This window comes from Heliangelus exortis, chromosome 19 (assembly GCF_036169615.1).
Source record: "Heliangelus exortis chromosome 19, bHelExo1.hap1, whole genome shotgun sequence".
NCBI classification, from domain to species: Eukaryota; Metazoa; Chordata; class Aves; order Apodiformes; family Trochilidae; genus Heliangelus; species Heliangelus exortis.
This window is the reverse complement of record NC_092440.1, coordinates 10,026,651-10,053,686: the sequence shown is the minus strand read 5'-3', so window position 1 is coordinate 10,053,686 and position 27,036 is coordinate 10,026,651. Positions and strand designations below refer to the sequence as shown.

The 27,036-nt window shown below is 41.6% G+C and overlaps 2 protein-coding genes across 2 annotated transcripts in view; both read left to right on the top strand.

Moving 5' to 3' along the window:
- The window catches only part of AACS (acetoacetyl-CoA synthetase), a 103,673-nt gene extending 99,874 nt beyond the window's left edge, over positions 1–3,799 (top strand). The window contains exon 19 of the mRNA XM_071763707.1: positions 3,787–3,799. The gene's annotated coding sequence lies outside the window, so the exon portion shown is untranslated. The remainder of the gene's footprint in view (positions 1–3,786) is intronic.
- The window catches only part of TMEM132B (transmembrane protein 132B), a 217,246-nt gene that overhangs the window by 49,702 nt on the left and 140,508 nt on the right, over positions 1–27,036 (top strand). The window contains exon 2 of the mRNA XM_071763705.1: positions 12,820–13,699. Within this exon, the coding sequence (XP_071619806.1) occupies positions 12,820–13,699 (880 nt within the window). The remainder of the gene's footprint in view (positions 1–12,819; positions 13,700–27,036) is intronic.

Below are 27,036 nucleotides of genomic sequence, written 5' to 3'. Positions count from 1 at the left end.
GAATCCGAATGCTAGAATAGCATGTTTGAGATTTAGTGCTTGTGCACATTTTTCTCTACTCAAGAAGCAAGAATAGCTGAAGGTAGAAGACTGAAAAAGAGTTGAGTTAATCTGACTGGTCACAGGTAGCCAAGAGCTCAAGCCCTGGAAGAATATAGCCAGAGGTTTGCAATCTTTTTGCAAAGTTCAGAAGAAGCAGAAAATAAGTTGCCTGAATTTTCTAAAAGGCAAATAGGTATGAAAAAATTGTTTTTTTGCTTTGGGTGTTCCATGGGCTAAATCGCATGGATAAATTATGCAGTGTGAAGTCTGTGCTTGGCTGTAGTTCTCAATGCCAGATGAAGGAGTGTGATGAAGTGACCTGTGCTGCTGAGTTTCTGCAGAGTTGTGTTCTACTGGATGTAATAACATATGACTTGAACTTGAACTGCACTTCTTATGTTTCCACAAAAAAGTTTTATAGGAGATGCCACTAAGCAGGAGGTGAACATGGCTTTTTTTGCCTCCTATGGCAGCTTTGGACAGGCAAATGCTGGCGTTGAGCTGTGATGGAGCTGCATATCCACAGCATGCACAGACGTGTGTCACTGCTGTCACACATATGCAGAACCCTGGGCTGCTCACTGGGGTGGGAGCATTGCTGCTATCTTTAGCAGGAGTGAAGCAGAGAGATGAGATTTGGGTTGATGAATTTACATTGGATTTGCAGTGTCTTAATCCAGCCAGAAACTGAGCCGGCAGGCTTGTGTTAATGTACAAAGTGATGCAGAGGAGCAGGGGGCAGCTGTTTGTATTCCTGACCTCTGCACTAAGTTATTATTGGTCCAAATTCAGTTCCTATTTCTTAAATGTTGCATTTTCCCAGTGATAGCTGACAACTGCTACTACAGGTTTACTCTATGCATAAACACTTCTAGAAGGGAAAGGTTTTTCCCAGAGTTTCCAGATCTCTCAGTCCTTTCCCTAGACTGTGACAGATGCCTATTGGTGAATTGTTTTGGTTCAGAGGTTACAGGGCAAATTGAGAAACACATAAATTACTGTGCATCCAGTGCATACCTTTGGAGTAGTTAATTCTGGTAGGTGAGCACTTTCTGCTCTGGTTGAGGCACTGGTCTGAACTAATCCTAAACTAATTATCATCCTAAAGTAATAATCACATTGATCTGGAGTTTCCTAACTAGTAATTGTCCTGTCATTGAGAAAAACAATATTCAGCTTTTTGCCTTCACAAGCAACATCAAATCTGATCTAATTTACTTCTCTTGACTCTTGAAGACTTTGAAAACACTATCAACTAATGCTCATTATCTTTTATTACCTTAATATATTAACACAAGTGAACCACACAGCCGGTATGACCTCATCCAACTTGGTTTTTTGCTTGAGAGTTTTTATTCTTTGCTTGGAAGTTAATAATTGTCTGTGAACAACATAACTGCACTTGGTGCATCACAGTATGAAAGCTGTAGGCTTTCTTACACACCAATATTTTCACAAGATCTCCTTGAACTGCCTCCTCCAAAGGTATTGGGAATTTTCTTTTTGCTTAAAAAATCGGACTGTAAATTGCTAATAGTCTCCAGGCAGAGAAACAAACACCCAAGAAGTCCTGGGTGGGGCTGCAGGCCCTTTCTCCTCTCCCCAAGAGGAGTCATTCTCCATGTGCAGATGACAAGCTGCAGCCTTTGATCATTGCAGTAAGAGAAAATAGTACCAAGAGATGGTATTTTTGTCCTTTCTAACAGCAGCTGCTGTGAATTTGTATTCAATTCAAAAAATATGTCAAATGTGTAATCATAACATAAAATAAGGCATTCAAGTGTGAAAACTTACGCTTTGTTCTGATACTGGGATGTGCTCGAGCAGGACTGTTTGAATAAGCAGGGGAGGAAGTCAGCAGTCACCCCAGGAATGCAAAGCTCTCTTACTCCATACCAAATTAATGGAGTTGCTCAAGGCTGTTGTCACTCCAAAAATAAAATATTGAATTAAGTAGAGGAATCTGAGAGAAAACGAAAACTTTTTTTCTAGGTATTTTTTGGGGAGTGGGGGCAAAAAAAGAACACCAAAAAAGCTGTAAAAAGAAAGAAAGGATTCATGTGTTCATGTGCAGTTCCTGGAGAGGCAGATAAAACCTGATAACTTAATGATGTCTGAACTGCTGAAGTAGGGCAATGTGGTTGCTCCTAGGAGAGCCAGAGCACACATATTGCTTTGGGAGTCTGGTTAGTGTAATATTGGTTGCCTGTGAGAGCAATGCAAAGTGCAGGTTAAAGATTGGGTTCAGATAAAAAAAAAAAGGTACCGTTATCCCTGAATTAATAGTGGTGAATCTGTAAAGCTGTGGAGCTTTTTCTGAAGCAGCTAAAAGGCTGGGTGGCCTCACAGGTCTCCCTCATGAAACTTTGCAGCTTGTGTTTAAATTTCCCAGTGAGAAAGCTTCCTGACTTGGTGAGACTGCACACACACAGCTTGCAGGATGGGAACACAAATTTTCCTGGAGGCAACAGCCTGTAGCTCTGGAAATCAGGGGGGAAATCTAAGTCAAAGCTGACTTCTTCCCACAGACTTAAACACTGCAAATGTTTAACCAGGTATTTAACTGCCTACCTTACAAACAGTCCCAAAATCCATCATTTGTAGTCAGGGTTGCTATCCAGGTGAGGGATCTAACAGCAATGGGGGGGGGAGAGTGGGAATTGCTCCCCATGTTGAGGCAGAGCTGTGGGGCTCAGGATTTTGCTTTGTGTGGCTCTGTTTTATCGCCGTCTCCCCACGGGGCTCTGCATGGAGCATCCTCTTCCTGGGATTACAGTCACAGTGGGATATGGATGAGTGCTGGTAAGACAGAGGATTTTCCGTGCATTCAAGATGTATCTGTGTTCTTAATAACTTTACAGAGGTTTTATTGTAAGCTGCTTTTGTGCTTTCCCATGGCTGATGGGGCCCATCACTTTGGAGCTCGGTTCCTCCAGAAGCTTTGAAACAATAGGATAGAGAATCCAGTGAAAGCCCCTTGCTCTGGATAAAGGCTTTGGACCAGCCTTTCCTCTTCCTGACAATGCCTTTGGAGAATCTCCTGCCAGCATTTTAATATCCTATAATTTTTGGCTCATGAAAGGGATTTTGCAATATCATCAAAAGCAGAAGCTTCTGTGGGGCAAATCAGAAGCGCTATAAAATTCTGTATCCATGTAACCTGTGGATGAAAGAATTTAGAAAGTCTCTAATATAAAGAACTTCAAGTTTCTTTGCTTCATTTTGTCTTTAGTTGTAATACTTGAGGCCATTGAGTGTCAGCACTATGCTTCTTTCTATTGTTTTAACGGTGAACTCAATCTGGTAGTAATGGCAACATACATGAGTTATCTGGGGAGCAAAATAAGCTCCCAAAAGATTTAGGAAGTGGATTGAGGGGACTTTCTGGTTCCTGGAAGGCAATGCCCATTGGTCTCTGTCCACTTCCTTTTGGGGTGCCATTTGCTGAGATTGTGAGGATATTTACTCCAGTCTGTTATGGCTCTGCCAGTGTGTACTGTGTGAGAGAGGGTGATGCCTTTTGCTATTCAGCCTTAGCTGCTTAGATCAATATCTGCAGCAGGAGAGTGATTTTAATAAAAGGACTTTCTCTCAGCTTTCCTGTCTCCATGACAGATAGATCCCAGCTAACATAAATCCTGGCCTTTCTCCTGTCACTGTCTTGGCTTTATGTGACACAGACATTTTGACACGGAATACAAATATTTCACAGTTGGCTAATAGTTTAGAGCATATATTTAAGAGATTTACTTTTGCAATCACCTGGTACCTCAAGTGAATGTGTTTGCCTTGTAAGGCCTTTCTGTTTAGAGAATATATCCATACAGTCTCACAGTTATATCCATTTTTCTGTTGTTTATGAAATATCACTGAAGGAAAATGAGTTTTGTTTTGTATAATGGTAGTAGGGAGCCCTCTCCTAACCTCCTCTTTAGCAATGCAAACTCTTGTAGCAGTGACAAACCTTATTTATCAGATCTTGGGAGGGATGCAGAGGGGGTTGCAATGTTAGCAGTTGGAAGCACCAGGGTGAGGAGCAATGCCAGGACCAGGAATGTGCAGCAGGGAGCTGGTAGGAGGTCTAGAAGCCCTGGGGTGACCCCTGGAGCTGCCACCTGACTTCCTGATTTATCTTCACCTGGCCTAGCTCTTCCTCTCATCTTCCCCTATAAGAAAGGTGTGCTGCCTGAGTTGGAGGTGCCCTGGTTTCCAGGGCTGGTTTTGGCCTCTCCATCTCTGGGCAAGAAGAGCTGAAGGGTGTCTGGAAGAGAGGAGGAGGTTTTGGGAAATCTGAATTCTGCTCAAGCCTGGGGGGAGGCACCTGGACACAGGGGCTGTGTTTCTGGGGTTTCTGCCCAGCAAGCAGTAGGTTCTGCAAAAGCTCTGTGTGCATGGCCTTAGCAGTCATCTGTTCCCTCTAGGTAACCAGAATTGAAACCTCCTTGGTTAGTTATGTTTGTTTAAATTTCAGTTTAGCTCACAGTACTGGCTCTGTTCAGTTCTTTCAGCTGATGAATGAATGACCTTTCCCCATTTTGCTAACATCTCTAATTGTAAGTGGCAGGACAATTTCCCGTTGCCGTTGTATGAGAGATGCAGAGAAACTTGCCAAGAGCAAGCCTGTGACTTTTAACTGCTGTATCAACACCCCTGTTTGAAACTAAAATAGCAAGTTAGGTCAGTGATCAATCCGGCAGAGCAACCTGAGTGATTGCAACAGACACATTAAATGAGAAAACTCATGGGGGATTTATTCTCTTGAGCACCCTGCCTGCAATGATATTTGTGTGGTTAGAGCAGCTTTGTCAATAATCTGCACCGAGGTGGCCTTGCATGTGCTGAGTGTGATATGGAGGAAGACTCCTTTCTAGCACTCAGGGAATTAATCGGGGCTGGAAGACACATCAGTTCTGCAAATAAATTCCTGCATTGTCTCTGTCAGACAAGATGGGAGCTGGAGACAGCTGATGGAGGCTTGAAGGAGAAACCCTGTGAATGTCTCAGAATCACAGAATCATCCAGGTTGGAAGGGACCTCTAAGATCATCAAGTCCAACCCACTTTGGTTCCCAGACCATGGCACTGAGTGCCACATCCAGTCTCTTATTAAAAACATCCAGGGATGGAGAATCTACTGCATCCCTGGGAAGCCCATTCCAATGCCTGATCACTCTCTCTGTAAATAATTTTTTCCTAATATCCAACCTAAACCTCCCCTGACAGAGCTTAAGTCCATGTCCTCTTTTACTGGTAGCTACCTGGGAGAAGAGCCCGACTCCCCCCTGGCTCCAACCTCCTTTCAGGGAGTTGTAGAGAGTGATGAGGTCTCCCCTGAGCCTCCTCTTCTCCAGACTGAACACCCCCAGCTCCCTCAGCCCTTCCTCACAGGACTTGTGCTGGATCCCTTCACAGCCTCCTTGCTCTTCTCTGGACCCGCTCCAGCACCTCAATCTCCTTCCTGAACTGAGGGGCCCAGAAATGGACACAGGACTCAAGCTGTGGCCTCACCAGGGCTGAGTACAGGGGAAGAATCCCTTCCCTGGATTCAGCCATGCTGTTCCTGATCCAGGCCAGGATGCCATTGGCCTTCTTGGCCACCTGGGCACACTGCTGGCTCCTGTTCAGCTTCCTGTCAACCCAACCTCCCAGGTCCCTTTCTGCCTGGCTGCTCTCAGCCACTCTGTGCCCAGCCTGGAGCTCCCCATGGGGTTGTTGTGGCCAAAGTGCAGGACCCGGCACTTGGCCTTGTTGAACCTCATCCCATTGGAATCAGCCCAACTCTCCAGTCTGTAATCATCTCTCTGATCTGTCTTGAATCATTTCTGCTTGGTTTTTGGAGAGGCAGTGTTCAGTGTCCTTGGGCTCTCTCCACACTCACACTTTTTTCTCTATAGGTTCACTCAGTATTTTTTCTGTGTCCTTCACCCATTGGGATGCTCCTCTTCTCCGTAATGGAAAGAATATTTTTCACCCAAGAGATTTGGGCAAGAACTCACTGGCCATGGGAGGCTATAAACACCTGTCTTATGAACACCATTACCCTGTGCTTTGTACCAAATGTATTTAGTGCTACTTTTCTGCACATTAAAATCAATGTCTTTAACAGGGAAGTCTTTGGCCAGAAATGTGCACGCGAGAGTGCGGTGGAGATGAATAAATAGAACATGTGCTGACATCAGGACTTTATGGGGCATAGGGATGGGCACGTTACTCACAGATGGTGAAACCATCCCAGTGTGTTTCAAGAAAAGCTATTTTAGGGATGTTTAGAGAATTTTAAATTTTTTTTTATTGTTACTATTTTTTCTGCTACTCCAGCCCATAAAACCGGGTGCCTTAGCTACCGTGTTTCCCACTGTACAGAGTTCAGAGGGAGCAATGAAAAGCCTCTAAAACTTGCTGGAAATAACCTTCCTACAGCTACAGATGTCATAGGTTTAATGTCCTGTGTCTCAGGTCCTTCCAGGCCTTGACATGATGGTAGCATTTGGAGGAAAAGGGGATCTCACTTCTCCATGGCAGAATAAAATTTCCACTTTATTAACCTATAGAGATGCTGGGTCTCTGGTTTAGAAGCTGTGACAAATTTAACTAACACAGTGTTAATGGTTCAGGAGGAATTTGCCCTCTTAGGTTTTTCTCTGTCACCTTTAAAAGAACTGCACTCTGCATGGAGAACATGCTGCTGTAATAATGGCTCAGCTGTAGCTTTATACCTGATAAAATCTTCTTAGGCAGGCAAATCTGATGTGTGTGATGGGCTAGAATGGAAATCAGAGGAGGAAGCACAGTGGCTAAGATAAATATGTGGTCTGTTTTGATAAAGAAGCCTGAACTAGTCCTTCTCAGTAATAAAGTTATTAACAATCATTTTCATGGCAAGTAATGAGGTAGTGGCTTAAAAAGGCAGTTCCTCAGCAATTTATAAGTAGAGTCTTGTTTCCTTAAAAAGGAAATTTAAAATTTCCAATTAAAATCTCCAATCTGTTGTGTATAGTTCTAAGAGTTTTTATTTTCAACAATATAAAAAAAAATAATGGTAAACTTTGCATCTTTATTTTATACATTTACTTTACGCCATTTTGTTTGTGCTCTTGCCCCTTGCCTGTGCTTGTGTAATGTTGTGTCTTGTTTTGCATTTGCTTTAGGGATCACCTCTGAGGTGTTGCAGATGAGGGAGTGCAGCTTAAGGATGGCTGTACCAGGTCTCAGACCCATCTGGCCCAGCAACCTGTGTCTGATAGCACTCAAAAGCAGATACTCAGTAGGAAAAAACAAGATGAGGCAAGCAGGGATGCTTTCCCTGAACGTGCTCTCAGCAGCCCATGGCAGAGGTCCTGCCTTTGCATAAAACTGATTTAGGGAGTGCAGGGAGCAGTATTTTCTCTGGAGTACAGCACTTCACCTACTTTCCTTGCTGGACTAATGGCAATTTTAAGCCTTTCTTTTTTTAATCAGTTTTCTAAACTTTTGCTGATAGAGAACCCTGAATTAATCTCCAGGCCTTCTGGGTATTGGATTACACTCTGCCTCACTCCTCTCTGTGCCAGCAGTGCTGGAACTGGCATGGGATACTAATCCTGCTGTACCTATTCAGTCAGTTGGAGAGAAAAATGTATGAAAACAAATTGCTAGTCCAAGCTAAATTTAGATTTATTCAGTTGGAGTTAATTATAATCTTTATTTAGTCCCAAGTGATGCCTTCTTATCATGCACTTATTATAGCTGAGAAAATTAATTTTTATTCTACCATAAAGGTGAATGTAATAATCTGGGTTCAGGGAAGGGATTACTTTAATAAGATTTACAGGCAGCCTTTCAGACAGAATTGTTTTATTACTACCTGTAGGTGGCCTTGCTGTGTGTCTTTCAGTATGGGTGACTGTGCAAAATCCATGCAAGCAAAAAACTTGTAATAAGAACCAGCTCAGAAACTTTCACATCCAACTTAATTTTTTGGCAACAGTAAGCAAACAAAGCACTTGCTTTGCAACACAATAATACAGTTTATTATTGAAGAGAGGTTTCATTCATATGCATGGTTTAGTTTTGCACTGAAAAATGTATTTCAGTAGACAACAAATTGAGGCCTGAGATGTTGCTTTTAAGCTTTTTGGAAGTAAAATGATGGGCAAACAGACGTGCAGTGTGGGAACAGAAGCTTTAGCAAGAGTGAAGCATCAGATCTGATGGGACAGGACTCCTTTTCCCAAATACATATAACCCTCCACCATAAAGGTCTTCACTCTGCACTCTTAGCAGTCACATTAACAGAAAGAGGCTCCTCCCAAGGGTGATTATCACTCCTAACATAAAAGTGTCGAGGAGAGGGGATAAATGAATTCTGGAGATACACTTTTCTGTGATTTACCAAAAAGAGGGGCTAGAGAGTGTGTGCTGGGCTTAGATAACTCAAAAATGAGCTGGAGTGACTCCCACAGAGGGAGAGCAGAAGAAATAACTGCAGTGAAAAAAATCCATCTGCAGTAACAAAAGTTTAACTGAGGCATCTGAGGATAAGTATGGGCGACATTGTCGCAGGCCTACAAAAATTAATGGACCTCACTTCAGTTTTAGATGTTTGGTTTAAATAGATTTTTTTTTCATTGTATCATCTTTCTTGTCTTTCAAAACAAGCCCAACTAGCAGTGTTTTGCAGCTGAAAAGACTTATTTTGTTTGTTACTTTTTTTTGTTACTCTTTTTTTAAACAATGATGTCCTCCTTTCATGGTTATTTTATTAAATTTTGAATGAGTCAGGGAGAGCATGAGGTGGGTGTTTGGTTAGGCTTCTGAAATCCTTGCACAATCCAAACTTATCCTACTCATAGTGCTAAAATGAGTTCTAAACTTGTACTTGTACTTGGATTCTCACACTGTAATCACCCTCCTTGTTTTCCTGCTGCCAGGATTAAGTCAGTTTCCCCAGCTGTAGCCTGACCAAACCACCTTGCACAACCTCTCATGGACGGGGTCCCTAAACAGCATCAGGTCTTAGCCCTTGCATGCATGGTAGAAAGTGACCTATACAGATGGTCCAGAATAAATTAATCTGCTGTAATTTATCAGTTCTGGAGTAGCTTTCCTTGTGTAGGCACCATATTCTGAGAAACACTGTGTTTTTATTCAAGGATAATGCCTGCATTTCCAGAGCAAAATCATTATTATGAATAGAGCCATTTTTATCGTGGAATAATGTGTAGTTTGGTCTTTATGGTCTTTAGTGAGGGCTGGTGATTTTTCTCCTATACAGACAAGCCATTGATTGCTGTGTATGAGTCATGGATAACATCATAGTACTTACAGGCACCACATTACTTGAAATTATTCCTCTTTTATAAAGCAGAGTGTCTGTATGATCTCATGCTGTAATTCTGATGATGCTGCAGGAAAGATTAATTTCAGCATTTTCGCAGCTTTTCCACAGGTGCAGGATTGGCTTTCTTGTTTTCAGAAAAAAAAGGAATATTTTGCATATTTTAGATGTTGCTTGTTCCTTGCACCTCCAGCTTCAGAATTACTGAGGGCTTATGGAAGAATTGGCTTCTGTTAAGTAGGAGGCTAAAGCAGAGAGAAGATTTAGGTGTGAAATTTGGATTTGTGCTCCAACGGGAGTTATTTTCACTTTCAGCTACAAAGCAATGATTTTTAAAGACTTTCTTCTTACTACAGCTTACCATAGATGCATTAGTTTTTCATGCTGACCTGCCTTTGCCACCACTGCCTTCTGGTAGCATATTTGTTTTGCTTCTTATTAAAATGTATAAAGCCTAAGAAATGTAACTTGGATGAAATGTTGAGTTACTTGAATGGCAGAATTGTTTCATTGCACACTCTGTGAACTACAGCTGTGGCTGTGCATGTGCTTTAGTCCTCTGCTGCTTTTTGTGGAATCAAGTCAGGGTCAAACAAGATGAAAAACAAAATGGGTGGATAATTTTATGGTTAAATAAAAAAAATGATAAAAATAACAGAAAGAAAGCTTCTTTTGAGGTCTGAGCTGGCCAGAATAAGGACCTGGATGGTGGATCTCCTTGACATACAGCCTCCCATGGTTGGTTTTGTGCACAAGGGCTTTCACTGTCTCTCTCTGCTCCTCAGAAACATTAGAAGGACACTTCCCCTCACTCTGCAGTCTCAGAGTTTGCAGGAGCTAAATGGAAGCTAAATGGAAGCAAGGAGATTGTACAAGCTGACCTGTTGCTCCAGAGGTCTTTATATTTGGTTGGTCCAAATACAAATTTTAGAAGGGATAAAGCACCTGCTTTATCATACAAGATAAAAGCTATTTTAGAATTTCAAGCTAAATATCTCATGTCCAGCAATGTGTTGTTTCAGTAAGTTTTCCCTTACCACCCGCAATGCTACAGGAGCCTGAGAAACAGCCTGTGTTCAGCCTTTGAATTAACACTGAACTCTGGGGATGCTTATTTGGCCTCTGTTTACTTTTCTATAACTCTTGCTCTCCTTTGTGACATCTTTAGGACTAACCCACATTCTGATCTCGTGTTCTGCCCAATTTTGATCTTGATGTAGTAATTATTAAAGGAGAAGGTCATCTCTTAGTTATTTTGTAGCCCACCAGAAAGCTGGAAGTGTGTTCTGTTCCTGATTGTTCCTGCACGGAGGTTGGTGCTGTGGTGCTGACACTCTGAATTAAAAAGGTGGGGGTGTTGGCCTGCCATTGCATGAAATATTTCTTTTTCAGTGCTCCTACAGCATCATAAAATGCTTCTAAATTCAGTTATCATATTTTGTTGCAATCTGGTTCTAGGACAAAGCCCAGTCCTGTCTACTGGGATTTATGGTTCCCCATTTAAGTTTTCAGACAAAATATGTGTTTCATTTTGTTTGATTTACAGCAGGCTGATACTCTACTCCTCACACCAGTTTTGAGAAAAAGCACTGAATGTTGCCACTGTAATGAAACAAAGGAAAAGGAAAAACATACCTTTAAAACTTTCTGTAAATCACTGCTTGAGAGAGAGAAAATATCTGCATAAAGAATGAGGAGGGGGGGAGAGGTCCTATAATGTGAACACAGGTGTGTTTAAGCCAAGTTTTGGTACCTCTTCAGGCTCAGAAATTCTGTTGATGTTAAATCTCTGCAATCTGGTGTGCCTTGGGAGAAGCCAAATTTTATCTTTTCTCCCAGATATTAGAGGGGACTGTTGGATGCCCTTTGCTTATCTGTACAGCTGCACAATTTTTATGATAAACGCAACTTCTCAAAAGCATTGATTTCAAACATAGTTCAGTTTATCTACACTTCAGGAATTGTATATTTTTGCATATTTTCTTGTTCCTACAAAGAATATTCCGGTGGCCACAGAAAACCCCTGACACAATTAAATGTGCACCAAATGTAATGGTAAAAGTGTTGTGATGAAATGAGAAACATTTAAACAAGCCTGGATAATAGCAAGCCATTGAAAATAAATGACCAGAATTTCAACTGAGAACAAGAATGCAGCAAAGTCAAATGGATGAGATTTGCCCTAGAATCTGTCTTTGATAAGTGTACGCTTTAAAAATACACAACCTGAAAAAAAAAAGCTTAAATATTAGAGCTTTTATCTGTGCTAAATGGTGGCTGTAACTATCTGAATCATCTGACTTGTAACTGGTGTAATTGTTTGTGTGGCTGTCGTGTTGCGTACCTGCTCTGCCCAGTCCTGACAAGCAGTAAAATCACCACTGAGCTCAGTGAGAGACAACAAGGGCTTTGACCTTAGGATCTGTCGTCACTGCTTTGTTATCTCTGCACCATTCTGAAATGGCTTCATTTTAATTCATTTGGTTCCTGTTTATTTCTTCTGTGGCAGTCCCAGGAGCTGACATTCACTGGCTTTTTGTTGAGGCATATGAATTGTTAGTTTGAAAGACCCACTGCTTCTTTCTGGTAGAATCACAGCCCAGATTGAATATTTCTCGCTATTAATTAGAGGTCGATCCAAACCAAAGACATCTGTTTGATCCCTCCCTCCCTCTGGAATTTTTTCTTGCCTGGGAAAAATTGCTCAGTGCTGACTGGAGGATTGGCCATTGTGTTGTAGAGAAACTTTCGTGGTTTCCAAATGTGTTTCATTTTCGTCTGGAATTAAACAAAAACAATCATTCTAAGCATCTGCAAACCTGCATGTAAAGGATTTCTGTCCTTCTCTCAAGTTCAATCTTGCCTATAAATCCATCCCCCTGAGACACCTTTATCAAACTCCATGGTTTTTTGTGTGAAAATTTTAGGTTTTAAGGACACAAAGCTTTTATTGGCTTGCTGCTCATTTCCAAATTCCTGACCTGTCAGAAGTGGATTGGGAGTGATGCAGATTAGCAACATCTAAACAACATCTATTGCCTACTAATGTTCAGTGTGCCAGTTTCTTTAATGTGTTGAAACTTGGATGAGAAAAAAGTCATTAAGTTTGACCTGGCAATAAAAGAACAAAAAACAACCAGTAAAAAGTTTTGGAACTTAGGTTGGGATCTGGCCCATCAATCTCTAAAATCCTTGGTTTATCCAGTACTTGATTAGTGGTTTTCAAGTATATTCTGGACTGGGGAAGATAGGAAGGGAGCTGTAGAGCTGATGCAATGGGATGTTTTCAGGATATGAGCTTTGAGCCAACATTGTTATTCCATGTGACCTGTGTTAGATTGTTTTGTAATTGTTGCTAACAGTATTGATCTGTGGTAATACATTGCTTTTGAGAAAAATGGAGGGGCATGCTGAGCAACCATTAGAGTTGTCTTTCTGATTCCTTTTCTTTTTGGCCTGCAGTGGTGGAGAGCCGAGGAGGGATCATGGACAGCGTACAGAGATTTTCCAACCTGCCAACGTATCTCCCTGCCAACTATCACATCTGCAATGCTGATGTGTTTTTCTTCCTCAAAGAAGCCAACCAGGATATCATGAGGAACTCCAGTTTGCAGACTAGGGTGGATTCATTCTTTATATACAAAGCCAAACTGCCACCTGTGCTAAATGCCACATACGGACCCTTTTCTGTTGAGCAGGCTATTCCCTTGGATCTCATGCTGACTCCTGCATCTTTTGGTTTCACAGATAAATTCACTTTTAATTGGAAATTAAAATCTCACATAATTGACAGCTCCATCTATTCCAACAAACCTAAAATCCAAACCCTGTTCTATATCGCGGGGAAGGACTGGGATGACAATAACTCTGCAGAGACCTTGCCTTGTGTGAAGATGTTTGCTTTCTTGGAGTCTAGAGAAGTTGTGGCCAGCTGTAGATTGACAGGTCATCTAGGATTATGTGTTGCAGAGCTGGAATTATCTCCTAGCTGGTTCAGCTCCCCTCCACCCCTGGTTTCAGAGGGAACAGTCTCCCTGGAAGGGATTACTGTGGAGCTCTTCTATAAGATTTATACAGCAGATGGGGAATGTTCTCCAGAGGATGAAAAATGGGGAAACAATATCCATGCAGGTCAAGAAAATGAACACAAGGCTTTGTCAGCTATGGAGAGGATTGGTAGCATCATTGTATACCCAAATCAGGACAATTTTAAAAAGTCTTCACTGAGGCTAGATGAAAATATCGTTATTCGCTTACCACTCAACCCGGTCAGAGAAGGTGATGTTGTGACCTTTCACATTTCCCTGGCTGATGACTCTCTAGCAGACCAGTTTGTCTTAAGGTAAGAGAATTTCTGAAGTGTTGTATGCTAAATAACCTGCAAATAGGGATAAATTGATGTCAGGTGTAATTTCTTTGGTTACGTTCAGTGTTTTCCTGTGAGAATTTAAGAATTTCCTCTCCAACTGGGGAAAACTGTAAATAGGCTTGAATTATCTGTGTGGATGACACTTTCTGGAACATGGGAATTGATTTTGAAGCATAAGCTATAAATGTTGGTATGATTATTTTATGTTTTAATTCTATTTGCTTCTAGTCATAATTCTGCCTCTTAAATTATGCCTCTAAATCAGCCAGGATAACTGCTGTGATCCATTTTGCTACACACTTTGCAGGAGGATTCTGAATACCTTTGGTGAAAGTTCATCTCTTTTTATCAACTTTCTTATTCTCTTTCCAAAGTACCTTGGATACATCTTGCACAGGTTATATGTGGTGAGGAACACATTTGTTGCATGGTACAGGGAGGAACTGAGATGTGAGAAAATGCAACATGCCTCAGCTTGTCTTTGGCTGAGCCCAGGTTTGGATTCAAACTTTGCAAGTTGTCTTTGGTTTTCCTGTAAGACAGCCCATCATGCTTTATCAAGATTTTGACTACTTGTTGCACTGCCCATTTTTGTTTTAAGTTTTAAGACTTTCCGGTGACCTTTACTTGTGAATCTGCCCGTAATAGAATTCAGGCATTTTTAACCACCCTGAGGGTTAGTGCTGCATATTTATGTCCTTAGCTGTCAGGCTAAGGGTTCAGAGCTGCATAGAGACCAAATTTGAAGAGAAATGTGAACCAGACTGGGGGAATAAAAGGGCCAAAAGGTAATGGGAAAGTGTCATGCTGTGAGAATGCAGGACACTTGGGAAAGGAGTTTTAGCCAGCCCTAGCAAACCTCAAAACAAATTCATGCCTTACTGCTAAATTTTTGATCCAAGAACAATAGGAGCAGAACACAACAGAAATTTCACTTTGGGGAGAGATGCTGAGAAAACAGACAACAAACTTTATGCAGTGCTTTCAGATTATTCAACTTTTATTAAATAGCACATGTGTATTAATGAACTTGCTGACTGTGCGGTGAATCAAGACAAGTGGTTCATAGCACAGCACAGCACACATGGAGAAAGAAATGGTCCACAATATCCCAAACACTTTCATCTACTCAGGATGTGGGGGTGAAATGTTTAAGAAATATCATAGGATTTAACCAGACTTGAAAAGGTTTGGGTCAGAAAGGGTCTTCCTAGAAACCCAAATGATTCTTGCCTTTACCTGGGTTTGCTGGTTTTATTTTGTTAAATATGGTTTTGGCCAGCAGCCACCTCATGGAGAAGTCAGGTTTCAGCAGTCGTTTATTGTTGCTCAGTGCTGTAGCAGAGATTATGAAATTTGCATAAGACTCTGCAAGGATTTAACATCAGCTCTTAATTCTCATGTTTTTGTTCTCTTTGCCACACTATGGAGAAAACCTCCCTAGGTTTTAGAGACAATCCAAGACAAGGATGTTTTATTTCCACCGGAATTGCTAAAATAACATTTACCTTGTCACAAATGGCGTGAGTGTAGAATTTTTATATTTCTCATCCAGGAAAGCACCAAAAGCTTCTTCGAGAGACAGTTTTGAAACAATGTCTTTCAAAAGCAAAACAGCACTGAACCAGGGCAACTAATCTGAGGTTTGAAGGAAGCAGAAAGTGAGGGAACTGAGAGCCTCCAAACTGGGGAGCCCTGGGATGATCCTCAAGAGCCTGGCTACTGCCAAGACCCTCATCTTCTCCCTCAAGCCCCCAGCTCTTGCATCCCTCCAGCTGACAGGCAGGAGTCACTTGGTGCTGCTCCACTGGAATGCAGAACATACATCTCAGTGCTCCTGAACTGCTGGGAAGGCAGTCAGGTTTCCATGGGGATTTCTGTCTTTGAAAAGTGTGCAGAATCTGTTCTACTCCAGGATATGTTTCTGCTACAGTAAATCAGCATGTTTGATGTGCCCAGAAATATTTCTTTGAAAAATTCACTCTTGGTTCTGCGTAAGTCCAGCCTGTCTGGTCTTTCATTTGGCTTTGCTTTCATTGTGCATCAGAGAAACCGCTTTATTTAACCTTTGGTTGAATGCTGAAAGTAAGAGACAAAACAGAATTCTGCTGATGGTTCAGCTGTCCTCCAGGATGGAGAGAGCACCAGCAAGTGTTGCTATGATTATTTTGAATGACATACGTGGGGCCCATCGAGAGATTATTTGGCTGAAGTTTACACAGTAGGCAGGGAATTATGCTGAGGGAAATACAATCACTACAGTGCCTGCATCTAATTTATTCAGTTTCCCTCACAGGCTTTCCCTGTTTTTCAGCTCAATGCTAATGTCGATAAAAACCCAGAAGATTTTTATATACACAGAATTTGTGTGTGTTATAGCCTGAGAAAAAAATACATTGAAGTGAATGTTGGCCTTGGGAAATATATTTTTGCCTAATATAAGTGATTGTTTTTAATTATATATATTGTAAGTGTAGTGGGGTGAATTGCAGTCTGGCTAATATGAGACAATAGATCAAAATCAAGTCATTCTCCACACAGCATTTGATGCCAACCTAGAGCTCTGACAGTATGCAAAAGAGCAGATATACTCAATTTTATGGACTTTTTCATTATTTCATGCTTTGTTGAGTAGTATTTTATTTTATGTTGGATTTTGTTCTAGCAAAACCGACTTATCATTAGAGAGCAGATTTTTCCTTGTCTTGGTAAAATTTGGGATTCTTAACCAAGCTTAGAAACTGGAAAGCAACTGGAAACAGTTTCTTGGTTGAATAATGTGCTGTGGTGAAAGAAATTCCCTTGCTAAACCCCTTTGCTTCCAGCAAGGACACTTACTGGGCAGTGCTGGATGTTATTGATGAAGCTCCAGCTATCACTTCTAGTCCCTTTCACCAATCTGAACTGGTTTTGCTCTTCTTAAGATGAGTCTTGGTTGGTAGTTTTCATTCAGTAACTAGAATTTAAGAATAACTTGGAGCTCTAGTTGTGTTGTGGTCCAGGGAATTTGTTTCTTTTCATCCAACCAGTGTGGCCTGGTGTGATGGAAGGACCTGGATATGTCAGGGGGCAGAATTTGGAAGCTAAGCATGGATTTAATGCTTTTGCTGTTCCTGACAGTCAGATTGCTCACTTTTTTGACAGATGATTTATAGATGTGTGCAATGAATGTCTTATGGTTCTGGATGAATTTGTGGCCTTGCTGGTCTGATCTGCACTGGGAAATTTGCCATTCCTGAACATAAATTTTGCTCACAAGGTGGGTTGGTGCTAAACAGAACTTAACCATAAAGACAAGTGAAATGGGCTATGTTGCCATGATTAAAGTTTTTGATGGGTCGCCTACTTTAAAAAAATAAAAAAGGAAAAATAAAGCACAGCTTTGAGAATCCACCGGCATCTCAAATTTTCAAGTACTTTTTTTTGCTTGACACACTAGAGTATCTCTGTTACCTTATTTACTGACAGATGTAGATTAAATATAATAAATGAGGAAAAATGTAAATCATGTTTAAAGAAGGAATAACACCAACTTTTGTGCTATTTATGAAACAGAAGATGTTTCCTGACATAGATGGAAGAGCTTTAAAAAAGAGAGAGGAGAAAACAATTCTTGCTTAACTGGAAGGTTGGAAATCTCATCCAATAGCTCTGAGAATAGCTTGCATTTTTGGGGGGTGTATGTTATTATTTAACTTCATCCCGAAACTCAAAGGATGTATTTAAAACCAAAGGATGTATTTAAAATGGGAGTAATTTTATATGGCAGGAAAATGTTTTATGGAATAAATGGGCAATCACCCCTTGGCTGTAGGAAAGAAACCAGGACACTCTCTTTATAAATAAAGGGCATAGTTCTGTCCTGTTTTCCAAATCTCCCCCTTCAGACCATCAGCAAGGATGTGCCAGTAATGAAGGCTGAGAACCAAGAGCAATTTTTCGAGTCAGACACAAAGTGGCTTTGTCGGCATTCGTTACACATCCCTAACACAACTGACCCATCCTTCTTTTATCCCCGACCAGAATAGAAACAGAGATTGGAGCCAGTCCAGGAGTAATTGTAAGGGGCTGAAACCAGGTAATAAATCCCATGCTAGAGAAATGAAAGCAGCTATGGTTGGGATGCAGCCTTCTGTCTGGAGGGGAATGGTGGGACCAGTCAAAGAAAGCTGGCTGTGGTTCGGTGCCTAGGCAACCTCAGGGAAAAGGATTATCTGCTTCTCCCTGCCATGCTCCACATATTGCAGGCAAAGATTACTTTTTTGATTTTTGGATGAACCAGTACGAGGTGTAATACATGCTGGTTGAGTTTACAGATTATTCTCACTAGGAAAAATGATATTAAGGTTTTATATTAATAAACATACATCCATATGGAGGAGGTTATGCCTCCTGCTAAGGAATAAAAATTGCACAGGCCATTAAAACTGACTTATAAGGCTTCTGCGTTAATAATGAAAGATCTGTAGAAGGCTGAGCAGTTGTCTAGAAGGCCAGAAAAAGATCATTAAGAGGATGTCTCCTGCCAAGAACAAACAAGGGAAAGAAAACAGAAGGTTTTAGATCTGGAAAGGCATAGAAAATGAGAGCACACAGAGTGTGGGGAATGCAGCCTGGCTGCATGTGAGGAGGAGGAGGAGGCTCTGTGTTGCCTTCATTGCTTGTAACCCAGCTGATATGGTTAGGGAAGCAGAGCAGGATTATTACTGGCAAGAGGAATAAATTATTAACTAAAGCATCATTTTAGAATGAAAATTCAGCAGGAGTGAGAATGTTGAGAAAGGGAAAAATATACTTTTGATATTAATCAAAATGCTATTTCAGATTTAGGAGTGATTACAAAATTAAAGCATCACTGGAGACTTAAGAATATTTGTTTTTTAATAAACCCACAATGAATGTTTAAATTGGTTATTTCTGTTTCTTTTCTCTGGATGTACATTGAAGTGAATGTAAAATATAAAAAGTAATATGCAATATTGGTAAATATGAAGTGCTGCAAAGTCTGGAAACACCAGAGATGTCTGTGCAGCCTGAACTCATTGCATATACTTTATAACGAAGATAAAAAGACAAATTTATAGCAGGTTTTTTCCAGATCTCTGGCTTCATTCCTCATGTACATCATGGTGCTCTTTTCTTTTTGTCACTCAATGGGAAAGAGACTAACACCCTTTCAGGACCCTTTTGCAAAGGCAGGGGAAGCTGTCACCATTTTTTAATTTTTTTTTTTAAACCATTTTTTTTTTTTTAAAAGAAACCATCTCTTATAAGGTCTCTTTCAGAAAGGGTTGAACTGTTCTTTCATTTTTCTGATTTCTGTTTGAGACAGGCCTGTGGGCCAGAAAAAGTGGCTTTAACTGGTGAAAGTCTGTCACAATGGTATAGAGTTATAATTTTCAAAATTATTTTGTATGAATTAGTTAGACTCTAATCTATGTTGACTGAAGTGAAAAAGGCATCATCCCTGGGTACCTGCAGCCAGCTGCGGGAGCCTACCTGGCCTGGAAGTAGTCTAACCACACTGCCAGGTTTTGTCACCTTTTTACATGCCCTAAGATAACTTTCTCTCTCTAGACACACTGGAGAGGGAGAAGAAAAGATACCAGCCCCTCACACAGTCTTAAAACAAAAAATGAAAAAAATCCCAAATTCCACAACCAAAAGCCTCTTCTTTCTAGAGTTTGAGCAATCCTGAAAGCTTAAAAAATGGTGGATATCTGACAGTAAATAAATGACCCAGTGAATGCTTGAAAGCCCTGTAAAACTAGAGTCAATAAAGCTTTTTAATGGAATTTTAGATAAAGGTCAACTATCTGCTACAATAATCAGCCAGCCAAGATCACTCTTCATAGGAGCAAAGTGAGCAGAGCACCAGCCCCACATGATGGTGAGAAGCTCTTGTTACTCTTGTTACTCCAATCTTGTTGGAGATTGGCTTTGAAGCACTTCCAGACGGGATGGCAGCATCGTTGTGATAAAATGCTCTTCTTTATTGAGACATTTTCTGAAGATGACTTCTGTTGCCCTGCAGAATGTGCTGCTTTGTGCAGAAACACAGCTGCTCGTTCCTGCAGCATTATTAAGGTGGTGTTCTGATAAAGAAGGATGAGAGAGGGATGGGAAGTTGTGGTGCTGAGTTTGGGTTATATGGCAAGTGTCCCTGCTGTCTGCTCTTCTCCTCACCCTCTACAGTCCTGGCTTAGGGATGCTTCTCCCATAGGAGTGAGGAAATGTTCTTAAGAGTTGACCAAAATGCAGAATTAGATTTCTTAAAAATATTTAACCTGTGTTTTACCAGTGTTTTTCACTGAGAAGGAGAACAGTTTAACTGCTAGCTATTTCTAATTCTGACAGTTTGGGAATATGTCATGTGTATGGTGGGGGAACATGGATTACAGCTGGATTGAAACAAGGACCCACTTTCCATTGGAAAAGGTGTTTGGTTTGCCTTGAAACCTTACTTTTTCTTCCATTGAAGCCCTGCCAGCAGCACAGCTCTCGCATTCATCTGCTCATCTGCATCTATGAGCACCAAGGGATGTGGCAATGCTATGTAAATTTATTTGCTGTATCTCATATTCAGAACCATAAAGTGGAAAAAAAGAGAGTTAGTTATGTTGATTTTAAGTCAATTGGTGTGTGAGCAGGCATCTTGTCTCTTCAGTGCTGAACTACAAGTGGGTAAGCAGTGCTGTGTGTAACTGGTGGCAGTGCATCTTGACACATCAGATCATTTTGCACATTTGACAAATAAGGTTTTTAATAGTCACTCTGACAACCTCCTGTCTGCCATTGTGTGAGCAGACACTGCTATGCTCTGCAAATGGAGATGATGCCAGAAGCATTTCCCATGGATTTGGGAGGTGCCGATCTGCCATGTGCCTTGACACCAGCTCAGCCTTGTTGATAGTAATGGAAAGAGATTTTACATTTGAAATGGTGTGGATTCTACAATCTTGTTCCGAAGCTGATCCCCATCTCCTAAAGTTTCAACATGACAGCTCCTGCTAATTAACTCCAGGCAGCTCCTGCACAGCTCAGTGCTTGCTTTGGGGCTGGGGGTGGATCTGCAGAGTGCTGTCAGCAGATGTGGTGTGGTACCCTTGCACTGAGAGCAGGGCATGAGCTGTGGTTAAAGTGCTTGCCATGCAGAACATGCCTGGGAAGGAGGCAATCTGGATTTTGGAGACCACTGCTAAAAGGGCACCCTTGGTTTGTTTCATCTGCTCAGCTCCCATTTTGCAAAGTGAAGGTGTGCTGGGTGCTGATCCCTCTTGGATGAGGAGCTGCATCTCAAGGGCTGCCAAAGACTCAGCCTCTCCAGACTGCACCGGGCCTTGCCAGTGCTCTTCTCCAAATCTTTTGTTTGCTGAGGGCTGTCCTGTCTGTAGTTATTGTCTTGCAGGAAGAGCCAGATGGTTTACCCCTGCTGTGATTAACATTGGTGCAGATATGAAACAGAAGGAGAAAGTCACCAAAGATGGAATGCGGAGTTGAGTTTTGCCTGTGAGCACCTGGTTCTGAGTTCAGTGACATCCATTAATGCAGACAAAGCTGTCTTCAGGTGACAAAACTGATGAACACCACAGTGCCACAAAGGGTGTTTAAGGAAGAGGGCTGCAAGACAATTTATTTATTCTTTATTTTTTCCGCATCTTGTACTCAGATTGAAAACACAGATCAGAAAAGATTCCTGTGTCTGAGTGATCATTTCAAGTTTTGGGGGGACACTGGGGCTTTTTGCAGACTGTGTGTCCCAATGTTCCTGGCAGGGAGCTTGCAGGGGTCTTTATTTTGGACAATATGCAGAGTGGTCCCTGCTTTGTGCTGCCAGACAATGATGCCATTGATCAGCTGCTTGTACTCCTCTTCATTAGCTGGCAGTGCAGTAAATCACAGTCTTGTTTAAACAAGTCAGACACAACAGTAGTTAAGTCATTGATGTAGCTACTTCTTGTGTGTAATTAATAGTATTAAAAGTATAAAACGGTGCCTATTTTGAAATTTACTTTCTTCCTGAGATAAGTCTTTTCAGCCGTCCTTTGCTGTCATTTTATCCTGGTAAAAACCAGAATACTATCCCACAAAGCTGATGAGGTCTTGCTTTGAGTGAGCCCGTTGATCTCAATTTCTTCACATTCCTGCTGATTTAACAGGGAGTTGCTTACCTCCCTGTGTTTATCCCTAAGTTTTTTCATTGTGTGATATAAGAAGGCCAGTGTGATGGTTAGCTGAAATTTCTGTGGAGGGAAGACTGAGGAAAAAGCAGGAGATATAGCAAGAAACTTGTCAATCTATCTGCTTGGTTTAGGTGCTCCTCCAGCCTCCCATGCAATTTATATCAATAAAGGGCTTGTATAAAAATCTGGTTTTGGGCAAAGCAGAGCAGGGACCTATACGCTGTGTGGGGATTTTAATGCTTCATAGAGCTGCCACATGTGCCTTGGATGCTGTGCTCAGCCACGGTATGAAAGAAATCATATTAACAAAGTTATTGAATCCCAGGTGAATCAAAAAAGCTGCAGGAGAAGAAAACAGTGACAAATGAGGCTGCCATCCTGAGGCACTGTAACTGGTGCCTGCAGTTAAAACTATTTCACTTTTTTTTCACTGTGTGGCTGCAAGTCCTTCAATGCTGGGTGGGCAGTGAGGAGCAGAGCAGCAGGAGGCAAACACTGCTGTGTGCAGGCAGAGCTGCAGAACACCCCCATGCAGTGGGGCCAGTGTTGCTTCATGGGGCAGTGGTAGCTCTTCATGGGCTTCCCAGGGCCCAGGGAGCTGCTCCTGTGAAGCAGGGTTCGTCTCTCATCTCTCTCCTCAGCTTCCAGCCTGTACCTTAAAACCCCCCTGCCCTGAGCAGTGCTGGATGTGGGTGCCCTGTATGGAGCAATGCTTCGTCCCATCGTAAGAGTTTGGTCCAACCACGTAAGAGAAAAACATTTTTAAAATTTATTCTACTTAGGATCCCTGTGGAGAAGCTGTGGATATTCCCATCAGAGGAGGAATTGGTCAGAGCAGCAATATTTCTAGGGGTATCCAGAGAGGAGGGTGGTTCTGCTGGGCAGAATGGATTCCAGCGGTCCCATGTTTGTGGAGCAGATTTGTTACCCTTATCTGAGCTATCAAGCATGGCTCCAGCAGGTCTCCCAGTATTCCTTCTGTGCTTTGATTTCAGTTGCTCACTAGAAGCAAAATATACCTTCCCCTCTCCACTACATCCTTTTTAAAATTTTCCTGCCAAGCAAACTTTCTCTGTTGCTTTTTTTCTGACTGTGTGGCCCAAGCTTTTGTGGGATTAATGAAGGACTCCTCAAATGCATTTTCACTGAATCCCCATCTCTAATTACACTGGTCCTAGAAGGCAGCAAGTGGGAAAGGAAGAGAAGCAGTTTTGTGGGATAGATGGGACCTTGTTCGTGGGCTTTCTAAGCATCTGCTCAAGTTAATGAGGGTCTGGGCAAGGAATGTGCCAAGAGGCCTCAGGAAGCACACATATGAGTGCTTTGATGCAGATCCCTGATCAAAACTGGAGATAAAATGCACCAAGTGATGCTTGGGGACAGTCTGAAAAGTTTGTCCCATCCTGGGAGGTGTCAGACAGTGGAGGAGGAGCTGTAGCAGACTGTGAGAATCTGGACCAGGATCCAAACGCATTGTGAGTTTTGGGTTGTTTTGGATCTGGGATTTTGGCTCTGGCCCATCTCTGGTTTAATTTGCCTTGCCAAAGTCTTCTCTCTCTTACACAAAAAAGGGGGGTGATTTAATTGACTTTCGTAGAGTTGCTTAGGGTTTGTGCCAGTAAAAGTATTTGAATTTGGTTGTGTGCCAGTGTCCAGTTTTGTATTTCTGACATTTACTGGGATATTTGTTAGGGACAGGAGTAACCCTGGGTGCGTGGATGGATAGGACACAGTTGGCTCGGGAATGGTCATATTTTTGGGTACTGTTTATAACGACACACAGTAACACTGGTAGCACACACTTAATTATGGCATTTCCTGCTGTTATCTCCATAATGTGGCATAAGTACCTATGCTCTTCAACTAAGATGACTTTTGACTCATTTGCCAAAGCTTAATAACCCTTTAAAAATAATTTAAACCTTTTCAGAAGTGTTGCACTGATGCTCTTGGGACCACTAGTCCTTTACTTGCTACAGAGAAGATACAGAATGAATAACAGTACTGTGGACTCCCTCAAACAGCCACCTTATGTGAGATGTAGTGATTACAGCAATTAAATCCTCTTTGCCAAGGCAACCAGGGCTTTATTTCAAATTGAAGTTAGTTTTTTTCCCTTCAAATGAATCTCTTCTGTATGCATTATTCATTTCTCTTTGGAACATTTAGCCTGTATGAGTTGCATGAGCTCAAATTCTGTATTATTATTTATTAATAATTGTATTGAGTTAAGTTGTAGGACAGCCTGCCTCAAGAGGTCAGAGATCCACCATGCAGCCAGAACAGACAAGGCCATAACCCTTGCCTGGGGGTGGGGGTTTGAAAACTTTAAAGCTTTTCTAGAAAAACTTGTGAAGAGTTTTGGTTTGCTCTTTCTTGACTCCATAACCCATGCCAAGGAAGTCTGGAGCATTTCAGTCCAGTGGATGCTTAGGCCACTGTAGTTTTGACTGTACTCTTAAACTTTTTTTTACTTAAGTGTTTGAAAAAAAAAAAGTAGGTCATGTCAGCACAGGCTTTCTAAGTTGATCTAAGTTTGGATGACTTGAACACTGAACTTCTTATTGCTGTGGCTTTTGCTTGGAGTGGGGAAGGTCAGTGTTCAGAAATGGTGGTGAAGGTGGAACATTTCTTACACAATTTTGGAAATTGTATGTTTTTCTTTAAAAGATAAAATATTAAAGAAGTACCTATAATCCTTGGCTTGCTACATGTGCTACACCTTCATTCTAAGATGAAATGAGTTCAGTTCATTGTCTGTTTCTGCTGTTATATAAATAGCATCTTGATTGACAAGAAAACTAAAATGATTCTGTTTAAATCTGTACTGCTCTCCTAAGAAATCTACATTCATTATTCCTGTGATGACTGAAAGATTTACAGTAGTTTATAATCTGCTACCTTTTCATTCTTCTTCTTGGTATTATTAATCACCTTGTCATAAAATGTCAGGAGAACTTTGTTCAGCCTGCATGATTTGGGCTGAGAAAGCCATCCTGTAATATTAATGTTTCTTAGGAAATTGGGTAGATATCTTTGCATTCTGGGAACCATAAAATGGATGAATGATGTCCTTTGACCAGATATCAGCTGCTTACAAGATGTTAAAGTTGAAAGAAACCTGCAGCTCTACCACCCTGGGAAGAAAAATGACCCTGCAGAGCAGATCTAGCTCAGGTCAATCTTTGGTTTCAGGGATCTGAAGTCCCAGGAATGCTGTGGAGTCAAATGCTTGGGGTTGATCCCTCCCTGTGCCAGTGCCAGGAGGCTGTCCTGGTGTGGCCGTGGTGGTGGCAGAGTCTTGTTGGTGTCATGGAACCCAGGTCCCAATTATTTGGTCATTTAAAGATTCTGGGTTGCATTTCACAAGCCCAGAGGCAGTCAAGCAGGATCTTGGCTGGGTTTCAGCTCCAGTAATTACAACTTGCCAGCACATACTCTCTCTCCCTCTTAAATCACATTCCCTATTTTTCACTTCCTTTGCTAAACTGCTGTGCCCCCAGTGCTGTTGTTTGATGATGATAATAGTTCTAATGCCATGATGTAACCTTATATAAGCCATACTTATGTAACTTTATTTTATCTGTAATATCTCAGGGTGTTTCTACAAGAAACGTCTGACATTGCTTTCATTTTACAAATCACTATTTTTATTGCTCAACTTGCAATGATACACCTCAAGTGCCAGACGTTTTCCAAAGGAGGGAAGGCAACAAACCTTCTACCCCCCAAACTGTTATTTTGAATAAGCACTATAGAGACAAGAGAATTCCTGCTCTTTCTTTTAGCTCTCCTACCAGCGCAAATGAATTTGGGAAGGCCAAAAGAGCAGCCAGCACAGGGGGATGAGTCTGGTGGGTGTGCATCCCGTGTTGCCCTCCAAACGGTGATGCATGATCCATCTTCCCTGGGGCTTTTTCTCTCTGCTTGTCCCAGGAATGACTCTTCCCAGCCCACCTGTACCCCCTCCATCCCCTGGCTTCCAGAGAGGCAAGATTCCAGGCAACAGCACAGGCTGGGATCTGTATTCAGGCCAGGAGAGGGCAGAGCGGACTTGTGTCTGAAGCAGAAAACCCAGGCACAAGTCTACAGCAGGTCGGGAGGGGAAATCCCTTGGGCAAGGACATGGCTTGGTGCTGGTAGCGGCTGGGCTGCGAAGCTGCTTCCCTGACACTGATCCGCCAGACAGGACTCAGCGCATCACCTCCAAAATGAACCCACGGGGGGAGATTTTGCAACTTGCTCACCCCGTGGTTCAAGCCCTGTGCAAAGGGCTGGAGAACCTGCAGCCTGGGACACTTTCCCAGATTTTATTTCTTCCCGAGGAGGTGCAGGTCTCCTCAGCACATCCTGGGCACACCCAGGCACCAGATGATGGCTGTGTACTCATGTTCGCAATCCTCTGGCAGGGAATCTCACTGCCTAAAATTGAAATGCATGTAACTTTTTTTCTCTTTTTCCTTTTTTTTTTCCCCCCTTCCCCTCCTTAAACAAATACAGAAATTTGTGCATTATGCTTTTTTTTTAATGCCCCTTGTGCATGTTGGATGTTGCAGACACAATAAAGCAAATTTCTCTGCTGGTTCTTACATCAGGAAGCTGTAAGTGACGTGGTCTCTTTGCAGAGCAACTTTATTTTGGACACAAAGAAGAATGGGAATGTAGTTATTGCTCAGGCTGAGAGAGTCTTAGCAAACATATTAAGGGCTTCATTTAATAAAGCCATATTTCACTTGTCATAGACAAAAAGCAGAATAGATTTAAGCCTTTTTTAATGAATAAAATCTTTAGTAAGGCACTTGTAATCTTTCTTTTTGTGAGGGTCAGTCTCATTTTTTTAATTATTTTAGGTGCCAGGGAGCTTTAGTGCAGCATTTTCTAAATAGCTGTGTTTCCTTAGGAACAGAATAGAAAAGGAAATGTATCCTAATGTTAAACGAATGAGAAACATTTTTTTTTTCCTAAAAGTTAAAATTTGTAAGAAAAATATTCCTCAGAGAAATTTCTATTCTGTTAAAAATGCATTTTCAGTCCGAAAATAAATGGTGCTGGATGAGCTCTATTAATAAACCAATTTGTGTGTACCAGGAGATTGGACCTTCTCAGTCTTTTGTTGTAAGTCATGCT